General features: G+C 39.9%; 1 protein-coding gene across 2 annotated transcripts in view; it reads left to right on the forward strand.

The window, feature by feature from the left end:
- The window catches only part of GAREM1 (GRB2 associated regulator of MAPK1 subtype 1), a 174699-nt gene that overhangs the window by 131344 nt on the left and 29923 nt on the right, over positions 1 to 13432 (forward strand). For both annotated transcript variants that reach the window (XM_069468498.1, XM_069468499.1), the window contains exon 3: positions 9529 to 9659. In XM_069468498.1, the coding sequence (XP_069324599.1) occupies positions 9529 to 9659 (131 nt within the window). The remainder of the gene's footprint in view (positions 1 to 9528; positions 9660 to 13432) is intronic.

The following is a 13432-nucleotide window of genomic DNA, read 5'->3' on the forward strand; positions in this document are numbered from 1 at the left end:
TAAGATAAAAATACAGGAGTGTTTTTGAACTTAGATATTGTTTTATAAGTGAAGATTCCTGCCTAAGTTTATTTACCTATTGAAAAATGGCAACTGGTTTGTTGTTTCCGTCACTTGAGAATTGTTCATTTCTTCACATTTGGAAATGGCCCAGTGGTTTTAAGGTCCAGTTATTTGAGCCATTTAAAATGCATTACATTCATGCAACTGACTTGAAACCATCTCACTTTATGTCTGTGGCCTGTCTCTGAAAGAGAAGAGAGAAGTTTGTTCGTTCATTCATTTATTCATACACTGTTTAGTAAGCACCTACTTTGTGCCACATGTAGTATGTTGCTGGAGGTACCACACGGACCCAGTTCCTCCCCTTCACGGCATTTTCAACATTCCCAGGTTCCCTTTTCTTAACCTTTTTACCTACGTTAGCCATTCTTAGGTTGCTTTGGTGTTCTGGTACCATTTTTGTGACTCTTGCTTTCTTTTCTATTTTATCATTTTGGGCTGGTTTCTGCCATGTTTTTCTGCTCCCAGTAATGGAGGAGACATCAGTAGAATGTTGTTCACTTGAGTTATGGGCCCACGGATGGATACTGCAGGCCTCGGCTCTCATTCCATTTCTTTTTATTTTCACACATAAAGTAGACCCCTGTGCTGAAGGGATGGCGGACAGTAAAAACCATAGCTGTAAAAGAGGATTTAGCGAAGCACAAATCATGGGGAGCCCTGTCTTTGCTGGCAGACAGAGCGGACTTCCCGCTGACCATTGACCATAACTCCCCAGCCAATAGCAAACTGAACAGACCCAAATTCGACCACCTCTAACGCTCCCTCTAATTTCCACACATCTCAGCATTGTTGCTCTTGCTTCTTACTAACTCCCCAGCCAATAGCAAACTGAACAGACCCAAATTCGACCACCTCTAACGCTCCCTCTAATTTCCACACATCTCAGCATTGTTGCTCTTGCTTCTTACTTAGCAAAATTTGTTTCCTTTTTCTATTTCTGATGAGTGACTTTTCCCTCTGAGTAAGGGAAAGCGTGTTGTGGCATAGCCCCTGCAGCATCATACAGGCTGCACGTGAAACTTAGATGCCAAAGGGAGGATTTGGAGCCTCTTAGCTCTGCTTAACACATTGTCCATTGTGAAGTAAATCACGGTGATTATCTTGAGGGACACACACAAAATGGATATTGTCTAGATGTCGGTTATTTCATAATATTAATCATGAAACAGATTTTTAGACATACATCATGAAATATAGCATCCATCTTTGCTTTTTAAATATGACCTTAAATTTATTTAAACTGTGACCAGTGAGCATGTCATCGGTGTTGAATTCGTTCCTGGGAGTTTCAGGGGCCTGCAGATGGAATCGTTCTCACACTGGAGACGTTTTTATGAAATCATCAAAGCTATGGGAAGACAATGCAGTTTCCTCCCTCTCCAAGAACAGAGTTTGACAGTAACATCTCAGAACAGATGTTTCGACAATCTCCAAATTTTTTTATTTGGTGGCACAAAGACTCTGTTATTCGTGAAATGGTCTGTTAAAAAATTAGTTCCTCCGTGTGGGGGTTGTGGGAATATGTGTCATGGAAGTTGATTTCACTGCAGGCAGGGAACTAACTGGCTCTTAGCTCTTAAGATTGACTCCAAGGTTTGACTCCAGCTAGGGCCAATTTCCAGCCACAGCGATCGTGGTGAAGGTCGTAATATACAGTAATATACAGTAGCTCACCATCTTTCCCAGAGCACTTAAAGTTGAGTAATCTGAGAATGTCACATCCTTTTATTTTTTTTTTTTAAAGGAGTTAAGTAAAAGTTGGTAGAAATTTGGTCTTATAAAACACAGTGAGCAAATGTGGGCATTCATATTTGCTGATTATTTGCATTATTCTCCTAATACAAGTCCACTTCTACAGCTTACACTTGCTGATTTTAGACTCCTATTTAAAGGGAAAACTGCCATTCTAAGACAAACGTGGGCAGCTTAGGATGTGGTTCCAGGTACCTTATAAGACTTGGTGTGACTATTTAGTAGTATGGAATAAAAAGGCTGATCATTTTCACTTCTAATGTCTTGTCTTGCCACTGTCCTGATCTATACTTTCCATTCCTTCCAACAGGACAGAGGTTAGCACACTGTGGCCTGTTTTTGTAAATAAAGTCTTTTGGAACCCAGCTGCCGTCATCCGTTTGCGTATTGTCTGTGGCTGCTTTTGCACTGTGTCGCCAGAGATGAGTAGTTGTGAATAGAGACCATTTAGCCCACAAAGCCTAAAATATTTACAGAACAAATTTGCCAGCGCCTGCAATAGGAAGTCACATAGGTACTGTGACCAAGTGTTTAAACATTACAGTAGGTAAACATTTGATAGGTTTTAGCTATTTAGATTTTACAAGCATTTATGGGGTATAAGAAATATAAAGTGCGTAGTATTTGGCTTTCAATAATTTAACATATCAGAAGAGAACATTTAAAATATAACAATACATGTCCACAGATAAAGATGTAAACTAAAATCTCCCAGGAAAATACAGAAAAATTATGGAAAAGAGGAAACAGAAGTTAGTTTACTGATTGTTGGGTATTCACTAAACAGTTAAAAGAATGAATGAAAAGACTCTTCATCTGGCATACAGTATGCTTAAATGTTAAAAGTTGTAATATTTGGTCATATTTAACTGTTAATTTTTTTCTTATTCTCTCCTCTGTGTATGTTAATCATGCTCAGTACAATTTCTCATAAGTGCTCCACATGTATGTGATTCTGAAGTCTTCCTGTCCAACACGATGACAAACACAGGTGAACCATACAGCTTAATGCTGACACCAAGGCCATACCAAATTTGATTATTCGTTTGGTCCATATGCCAAAGTATGTTTCAAGCTGCTAATAGTTCAAGATCACAGACACAATAGGAAAATAATTAAGAATGCTTAAAGAACAAGAACCCAAGTTGGGAGAAAAAGGGAGAAAGGTAGTTAAATGAAGAAACCCAGACGGTTGTTCGAACCAAGATATCAGCAATCATGGCAAACAGAGCAAAAAAGGAAATAGGAGTTCTAAAGCTCTTATTTCATAAGAAGAAACATTCTACCTTTGTGTACATCAGCAGGCGTATTTTTTCCCTAAGAGGACTCTGTCACCTAATCTTCCTTTAAGGACTTGAACAGTAGTCAAGTTTTAAGAGAAGTCATAGTTTTAATAGAATGCAGAGATATTCTAGACCTGCACTGTCTAACACAGCAATCACTAGCCACATGTGGCTATGAGCACTTATATAGCACTAGTCTGTAGGGTAAAGTATGATGTATTAGTACATGTGCAGTGGTACATCTTTGGCCTATGAATGCATTTCTGAAGGGATGGAGTGGAAATTAATATAGGCATGTGGCTTTCAGGTGATCTCTTAACTCAGTGATTGAGCACCACAGACTACTTAATGAGCATATGGCATACATACAAATCCCCCCATCTGGGAAAAATTTTCTAAAATATTGATCGCAAATTTAAAATAAATTCCACTATTTCATCCTCTTGAAAAGATGATATCATTTGCAGGTTTTCATGAAACTATACCTGGAATGATAGAAAGCTTGAATTGTGTTCAGGTTCCAAATCTACAATTTCTTTTCTTATTCTTCTAATGAATGAGAAAATATAAATCACAATGTAGCTAAATTCAGCATAACGAAATATTTTGTATTCTTTTTTGGCATTAAGTCTTTTAAATTGGTGTCTGTTTTACACTTACAGACCATATCAGTTCAGACTAGCCACATTTTAAGTGGCTCTTAGATATATGTCTCCAGAATGTAAAAATTTAGATTCTATCAAATATATTTATTATAAATGTATACAACAATTTGCACAAGAAAAATTCACATGTTTAACTTCACTGATCTTTAAAGAAATGCAAATTAATACAGAAAAGAGATTCTGTTTAGTAACCATTGAATTACCAAATTTAAAAAACACTCAGTGCTGGCAAGATTGTGATCCAGCTGGGATGTACATGGACCATTGGTGGAAATATAGATTGGTCCAGATATTTTGGAAGGCATTATAGCCATGCATGTTAAACACAAAGAATTATGTGATATCCTTTGATCTGATAATCCTACTTTGGAAAATTTATCCTCTAAAAAGTGAACCAAAAAGAAAAATCTCTGTGCATCTTGAGAAGAGGAAAGGAAGCTGAGAGTGTTGAACAGTTACTTGTGCTAAGTACTTTAGATGCGTCATCTCATTTAATCCTCACAGCCGCCCTTTGAAGTGTTCCCATTTTACAAGTGAGGAAAAAAGGCTCAGGTGGATTGGTAATTTGCCAGTACCATAAAACTTGAAAGTGACAGAGTTTGCGTTTAAGTTAGCCATCTGCCTAACTCAGACTAATCATGTAAGAGTAGAAAAATAGTTAGATGCATTATGAAATGCTATGCAAACATTCTAAATGTAGTTGTGTGGGGCAATGCTCAGCTAAGGAGGAAAGACCAGAGAATAAAACTGTAGATACACTATAATTGTTAAGAATTTGTACATGGGCTAGATAAGAATAGAGACAAATGAATTTTAATTTGCTGTGGTGACAGAATTTGAGTATTAATTTTGAAATTGCCTTAATCGTTCTGATTTTTAAAAAAAATTTGTTATTCAGCCAAACATGGTGGCTCACACCTGTAATCCCCACGCTTTGGGAGGTTCTGGCAAGAGGATCGATTGCTTGAGGCCAGGAGTTCAAGACCAGCCTGGACGATATAGCAAGGCCCCCATTGCTACAAAAAATAAGGAAAAATTAGCTGGGCATGGTGGCACATGCCTGGGGTCCCAGCTACTTGGGTGTCTGAGGTAGGAGGATCACTTGAGCACAGGAGTTCAAGGCTGCAGTGAGCTATGATCCCATCAAGGCATTACGGCCTGGGTAACAGGCATGACCCTCTCTCTAAAAAAAAAAAGATTCTTTTACTTTCTGTGAAAAGCATATAATCTGACATTCCTACTGTATTTTCAAATGTATTATTCCTACCCCTCAATATTCCTACATGGCATATGAGCTGTTTTATCATGCCTAGGTGCATCCTCTGTCTTGTCCTTATCACCTACCCCGTAACTCCTGAAAACTCCTCCTCGTGGTCCATCACCAGCAAAACCCCTATATTCTTAACCTCTTCTCTGAAATTACTTTTATCTTGTTGAACCCAAACATGGAGATGCTATGAGGGTACTGCCTCCCTGAAGCCCTCTCGGGTGGCAGCTCTAATTTTTGCCCCAAAGTTGAGGGGTGTAAGTGCTCTCTTTTTCCTTCATCGTCATCGTTACCATTCCACTTCTCTCTTCCCTAAAAACTTTCCCCCCTAAACATCTTGTCATCAGACAGTATCAGCCGCTGCCGTGTCGTTAGTTACCTGCCAGGCCTAGGATTCCTGCCTGGTGGCTCCGTAATTGTAGCTCCTGGCTCTCTTATACTCTCCAGCAATACGCCTTTCCCCAAGCATGGGCGTTTCCCTTGGGGATATGATCCTTCTAACACCCCTGGCTTCTCAGTTCCTTCGGCCACTCACCACCTCAGCCTTCAGTGCGAATGGTCACCCCCTAGACCACATCATCACCAACAGCTGCGTCTCTCCATTGTCTCAGGTGCTTGCACCGATCTCACCGCCCTGCCTGGCTTTTGAGCTCACTCCCTCCAGGCTCCAAAATCAACCTCATCAGAGCCCACCATACAATGATCCCACTATTTTCACTGCCCCTCTTCCTTCTCACCCAAGATCTTGTGTCCGTCTTTATGCAGTTCAGGGTCCATGGCCAGGTGGCATGTTCACTGTCTTGCCGACATGCCGGCTCCATTGCCCCTGGCACTTCTCATACTCAAACTTGGCAGTTTTAGCCCTGGCTGAATCCAGATCTCTGCCTACTTTGTGCCAGCCCCTGGGTGTGTGACCGTGGCGGGACGAAAGCACAACCACACTCTCTGGTTTCACTTTGGGGGATTTTTAAACTTTTGATTAATAAATATTATGGGTACATAATAGTTGTATATCTTTATAGGGTACAGGTGATGTTTTGATACAGGCATACAGTGTGAATTCATCAAATCAGGGTAATTGGGGTATCCACCACCTCAGGCATTTAACATTTCTTTGTGTTAGGAACATTCCAATTCCAATCTTTCAGTTAAAGTCTACCCTAACTGGTTGATTATAGATACTTGGTTGTGCTATCAAATATTGTTCATTCTAATTATCTAACTATATTTTTGCACCCATTAACCATCCCCACTTTATCCCCCCTTCCCACTACCCTTCTCAGCCTCTGGTAACCATCATTCTACTCTCTGTCTCCATGAGACCAGTGTTTTTAACATTAAGTTCCCACATATGAGTGTGAACATGCGAGATTTGTCTTTCTGTACTTGGCTTATTTCACTTAACATAATGTTCTCCAGTTCCAGCCATGTGGTTTTAATTCATGACCATGAACCTCATGTGGGAACTTAATGCTGCCCAGTAGTCACATTATGTTATTCACTCTCTTTGGACTTTTCTTTTTTTTTACAATCTTCACCTCTTTCCTTAACCCTCTCATACCTCCTCTTTCAACCTTATTCTCAACTGATGCCTGCCTTCCAACTTTGGCTGGAAAAATTGGAGCAATAAATGGGAGCTTCCCCCAGCTCCTGCTGTGGCGTCTCTTATGGCTGGAGATGAACTGCCCGTGTGTCAGTCATTCCTCCCGTTGTTAGCTTGTCCCTCTCTGCTGGGCATTCCCGTTAGCATCTGAGTATGCTGTTACTTCTCCCATCACAGTGAGGGAAACAGCAACACTCCCTAGTTCCCACTTCCACTGCCTCTTGTTAGCCACCGTTCCATCTCTCTTCTTCCCTGTTTTATAGCAAAACTCCCAAAATATCACCTGTGTCCATTCTTATTATTTCTGGTTTCTCCCTTCTCTGTCTCTCTTGAATCCAGTTCATTCAGGTTGTCAGCCCAGCTCAAAGTCCCCACTTAAATACAAGTTGGTGAATTTCACAGTTCTCAGTCCTCGTTTCACTGTCCTGATGGCAGCATTGTCACCCCTCCCTCCTCCTAGGAGTCGTCAAACCACCTGGCTTCTAGGACGCACCTGCTCTTGGTTTTCCTCTCACTCCCCTTGCCATTCCTGCTCAGCCTCCCGGGGCTCAGACTTAGACTTCATCTCTGTCCACCCTCAAGCCTGTTGTCATCATCATAAAAGTGTCATGGCTTTAAGTAGCATCTGTTTGGTGGTGACTCTCAGGTTTATTATTTCCAGCCAGCCTTCTTTCCTGACCTCCACACTCACATGTTCATCTAAGAACATTTTGGATAGCTCCGTTTGCGTGTCCAGTGATTATCTCAGACTTAACCTGTCCAGCCTGAACACCTGGTCCTCCCTCCAAACCTGCCCGGTCTCTGTCAGTGGCAGCTCTATTCCTTCGGTTGCTCAGGCCAGATTCCTAACATTTTCTCACCACTTCCCAAACCCTGACATCTCCTACCTGAATTCCCAGAGGAGCCTCCTACCTGGCGTCTCTGCCGCTATACCTTGCACCTTTAAACTCTTCAAACACAGCAGGGAGAGATCCTTCTGTGGCATTGGTTACCTCACCTCCTCTCCACTTATATCCATTCCTCTCGGGTGAAGAGCTCTAATTCTTTAAAAGCCATACACAATCGGACCACCTGTTACCCCTCTTTCTTTCTCTTCCCTCTTCCCCTTTTCCCCACTCCAACCACACTGGCAGTTTGCCAGGCAGGCACCCACCCACCTGAGGGTTTGTGCACAAGCTGTTGCCTAGGTTTAAATTCTGAGACCTCCACCCCCAGCTACCAAGCCTGTCTCTCCCTCACCTACACCAAAGGTCACCTGCTCAGCAATACCGACTCTGGTCCCCTGCACTCTCCATCCTCCTCACCCTGCCCTATTTTTAATAGCACTTCTCACCTTCTGCCATATTATACACTTATTTATTGTATTTATTATCCATCTCCCCCTGGAATGTAAGCTTTGGGAGGACAGAGATTTTTGTCCATTCTGTTGATGCATCTCCAGCATCTAGAATAGTGCCTCTACCTAGTTGATGCTAAAAAACAGGTGGTATGAATATGGATGAGGCCAGGTACGGTGGCTCACACCTGTAATCCTAGCACTCTGAGAGTCTGAGGCAGGCAGATTGTTTGAGCTCAGGAGTCTGAGACCAGCCTGAGCAAGAGCAAGACCCCATCTCTACTAAAAAAATAGAAAGAAATTAGCTGGACAACTTAAAATATATAGAAAAAATTAGCCAGGCATGGTGGCGCATGCCTGTAGTCCTAGCTACTTGGGAGGCTGAGGCAGGAGGATTGCTTGAGCCCAGGAGTTTGAGGTTGCTGTGAGCTAGGCTGACACCACGGCACTCTAGCCCAGGCAACAGAGTGAGACTCTGTCTCAAAAAAAAAAAAAAGAGAATATGAATGAAAGTTTTCCTGTTTCTTCTGCCTGAGAGATCTGCCTCGTGATAGTTTTTAATTCCTTTTTTAAGTTTCTCAAGTATTAATTATCCTGTAAACAGGATTCAGAAAACAACTACTAAGAAGCGCTGTATCCTTGACTTGGTTACATATGGTCTTTTATTCTGAATTGAAAATAACTCTTCTAGAATGTGGCAGCAGTGTCACAAATATTGAAAGTGTATAAACAGCATGATAGATCTTGACATTTTTAGGAATATGTTTTATTCTTCACAAATCCCCCAAATTGTGAGTGCCATGATAATGTAGCCTACTCACATGAATGTCATATACAGCAATAAAAAGGAAAGAAAGAAGCCACGTGAAGCTCTGGATGCAGAGGGGCTGGCAGGGCTCAGCCGTTGAAAGGGGGCTCACCCCCCAGCCCAGCCTCTCTGCTGCTGCTTCACATGTTATAGCAGCTCGTGAGCTTGTGCCCTGGCAAAATCACACATTAGAGCAGGTCCTGAGCCCTTGGCATTGCCCAGGTATTGTTGAAACCAAGAGTGTTCATTCTGTGAAAGGCAAGGGTCCACTACATTATTTTGTTCTATTTGCAAAAATTTTAAATACTAAATCTTAAAAGTTAGTTCCCCCAGGCTCCTAAGCCTTGGTTTTAGATTGTAATATGTGTGGGTGTCATTATAACCAAATGACGAGGTAACTTAGCGTTAAAAGCAAAATGAGCAACCATTTATAACAGAGTGAGTTTGCACTTTGAGATCAAATGACAAGCATCCATTCAGTTTGATTTTAGACCTCTGATAATAAATTCTGAATGTGAACAAAAAAAATACATGTTTTCACTTTTAAGCTTATTTTATTTTATATATATATGTGTGTATATATTTTCTAGTTTAATGAAACCTGCCATGATAACTTTTTTTTTTAAATGATGATGAACAGGAATCTTTGACAAAAAAGGGTTGGAGTAAAGAAAGAGGATGCTGTTGCCATGGTGATAGCTGTCCAGCGTAAACATCTCACATCTCTTCCGTTTATCATGTGTTTCAGGGCAATTCAAGCTGCTGGAACAAGACCGAGATATAAAGGAGCCAGTGCAATATTTCAACAGTGTGGAGGAGGTGGCTAAGGCATTTCCTGAACGCGTGTACGTCATGGAGGAAATAACATTCAATGTGAAGGTAGCTCTTAAAGAACCAAATATTTATCCTCACTAAAATAATTTTACTTTCAAGTCTGCATGTCCACAGTAAGTGTTCATCTGTGCCTCCAAGGCGAGGAGTTTCATCTTCTTAGTGGGTTAGTGGCAATGTCCAAAAGCGCACATATTGTAGCTGATTGGACTCCCTGACAGCATGCTATATTTATTAGCACTGCCTTTTGTTAGAATTTAAAACAGAGTTTAAAACTATAGCTGTTAGGCAGATAAAAGATTTTTTAAAATTTGGACTTCATTCTCTAATATGTAACAGTTGTTTGGCCAGATCTTCTGTGATGCTTGACTGTTAGGAACAAAAGGGATATGATGAAACTAATACCAAACCAAACACTTATACTAAAAAGGAAGAAGAGGGGAGAAAGAAAGAGAGAGGAGAGAGAGAGAGAAAGAAAGAGAGGAAGGAAAGGAGGGAGGGAGAGAGGGCAGGAAGGAAGGAAGGAAAGAAGGAATGGGAGGGTGGGGAGGAAGGGAGGAAGGAAAAGGCTTCCAGAGCATGCTTGAAATCAGCATATATTCATTCTTTGTGGACTATTTCAGTATACATAGAGAAAACTGATGGATAGAATGTGCCCAGAGAAAAGCTAAATCGTGTTCCCTGTGCTTCATTTGTTCTGCGTTCTTAAAGGGACAGTGCAGTCCCCTTCTGCGTGTTGAACAAGCTCCTTTGACTAGACTTGCTGTTGAAGAGGGACTGACCAGAGAAGAAAGCCACCAACTAGGTCCAATCGTATTGCCTGCAAATCCACTGCATTTTCTTCAGCAGCGCTCACTAAAACATTTTTAAAAGTGTTCACACTGAAAAGATTTTCTGTTTAACTTCATTTCAGCCCAGAGTCCAACTAAGTCATGTTCTCTGAACATTGCAAGATTTGGGGGTCGAGATTCCTGTTTCTTAGAAATATACTTTATGTGCAAAACAAACTGCATGATCTCTTGGCCCAAGAATTGAAACAGTGCCTTTATGGGTGAGTCATTCCACCCACGCTCTTCAGGAAAGGCGGCAAATTCCCAAGACAGCCTCCTTATTGGAGAAAGGGTTCTGCCCATTTTATTGGCTAAGCCAAATCATTTCTTCTTCCAGTTCTAAAATACAGCTGCTATGGGCTTACTCTCTTTCATTTTATTATTAAGATGGGTGAGATTTTATATTTTGTAAAATCTTTACTAAGTATATTATGTACAATAATATTTATAATTTTTAACTCTTTCAGTGGCCCCAGTAGATGAGTTGTTAAGATGACGTGCATTCCTTTACATTGAAAATTTGTGAGAACATGTTCTTCATTTTTAAACTTACCAAGATTCATTGGTCAGAAGTTAATCAAATCCTATTCCACTGATGTCTTGATATGATTTAAATCTCTCCTTAAAACTTACATTTAGAATTATCTAAATGAAACAGAGCTCTTTAGAAAGGAAAGTTAATATTTTTCTAAACTCTTTTCTAAAAACATTTCATTTGCTAATAAATGATAAGAAATCAAGAATAAAAATTTTTTTATGATTTTTAAGATTTCCTCTAGTATTAAATCTTAGCATTCCATCTTTTGGCACATATTTTTCATGTACAGTATTTTTAAAAGATGTCTCTAGCAGCTTTTTTGGTGAGTTTGTATTAAATCAGCAATGATTGAAAGGATAATACTGATACTCATACATTTTGATAGAGTTCTTTGTTCTTCTTTTTTTTTAAACAGAATACCATGACGAAGTGTATTCATTAAAGTGTGTTTAATAGAGATATCATTTAAGAGTTCAAAGGCACAGATAAGTATATGAAATGTGAGCTTATAGCATCCACAGAGCTAATTGGATTTGGGTTGAGTTCCATGCTGTGCAAACATAAATGTTTAATATTTCTAGTCTATTACTTATAAAGTTATAAGATGCCATCACCTCCAGCTTGCATGAATCATTAAGACATTATTCAGTTCTATTCAAAAAAGGATTGTTATGGGAACGTCAGGAAATTTACATAAGGAAATACACAAACGTTTTCCTGCTTAGTGAATAAACACCAAGTAAATAAATAAACTGAGAAAAGTTATGGAAAAGTTGTCCTGGTACTACCTGGACCAAAAATAAATGTTGGAAGTCATGGTCTTCTTTAAAAGTAGACTGGATTATAGTGTCTATGTTAGAACTAAACAGGGTAAAAAATTGGATATTTGGTTATTACTTCCCCCGGAGAGGGAGAAAAAAATGAAAAACAGTACTGTTTACTCATAACTGTAGCTATTATCTAGGAAGCAGTTTTTTAAAAGAAAAATATCAAACCTCCTTAGAAAATTTTACCCTCTACTTCAAATATAGCATAAATTAGGACAAAAGGATAAACCATTGAAGAAACCACTTGCTGTTAAGAATTGATAGCTGTCTGGCATAGTGATAGTCAAAAGACAATTATTATTTATAATAAATATACATATGTACATATTCATGTATATATTACAAGTCCAAATTGAAATTAATCATATTAAGAATATGGAGCAGAGCAAAAGTATTGAAAGAATACTACTAGTTCTAGTTTTCTTCCCAAACTGTAGCAAAATTTTAACTAAATAAATTTAATGGATAATACTAATACTGTTTACCCATTTGTTTTAAAATGAAGCATTCTTTTTAACTTTAAATTAAATAAAATGTGTCCTTAAAAGATGCTTTGATGTGTTTAAAATTATCTGCCTGATTGCCACATCATTGATTAACCGCATGAAATGAATTCACATGCATTAAATGTTTAATTTTTTAACCAGTACATACACTTTGAGTGCCTACTATATGCCCAACAGTGATCTAGGCACTGGGGGTGAATAGTGAACACTGAGTCCCTGACTGCATGGACATTACAGTCTAGTAGGAGAAGCAGACAATAAGTAAATATCTTCAGTATCTCAGTGCTTGGCTCCAAGTAGAGATACCAAGAAGACAGTTGGATTTACAGGTCTGGAGCTTGGAGAAAGATACAAGCTTGGAGTGTACATTAAGGCTCATCATCTTCTGGAAGACATTTAAAGCCATGGGTCTAGTTGAGTTTACCTACACCAGTGGTTTTCAACCAACCAGGGGTGATTTTTGTCCCTCAGGAAACATTGGCAATATCTGTACACAGTTTTGATTGTTTTAACTGTACGGTGGAGGACATTACTAGCATCTAGTGGGTAGAGGTCAGGGATGCTGCTAAAACTTCTACAGTGCATAGGACAGGAACCACCCAACGAAGAATTTCCAACCCAAAATGTCAGTAGTGCCAAGGGTGAGAAACCCTAACCTAGAGACTAGATAGAAAAGAGAGGAGGTTGTGGATTGCACCCTGGGATGCTCCAGCATTTAGGGGTCTGGAAGAAGAGATTGAAAGGGATAGTAGTGAGATAGAAGGGCAACCAGGAGCATGTGGTGTCCCAGAAGCCAAGTTCAAGGAGGAATGAGCAACTGTGTCAAATGCTACTTAGTAATGGAATCAGATGAGGACTGGGAACTAACCATAAAATTTAGCAAGAGGGAGGGTATTGGTAGCCTTGACAGAAAGGAAATAATGATCAGCTCAGAGACTTGCAAAGTAAGTTAATGAGGGCAGTGCAGTGGGTGGTCCTTTGTCAAGGTAATTTCAAGTGAGATTACCGAGCACCAACCTTTCATTCTTCCTGCTGGCTTCAGCTGCCTGGATGCAGGTATACAGTGGACACAGAACTGGGTTTAATCAGAGTTCCAGCTACCAGGTGACAGAGATCAGCC

The sequence above is a fragment of the Eulemur rufifrons genome, chromosome 5 (genome assembly GCF_041146395.1).
Source record: "Eulemur rufifrons isolate Redbay chromosome 5, OSU_ERuf_1, whole genome shotgun sequence".
In the NCBI taxonomy this organism is placed as follows: Eukaryota; Metazoa; Chordata; class Mammalia; order Primates; family Lemuridae; genus Eulemur; species Eulemur rufifrons.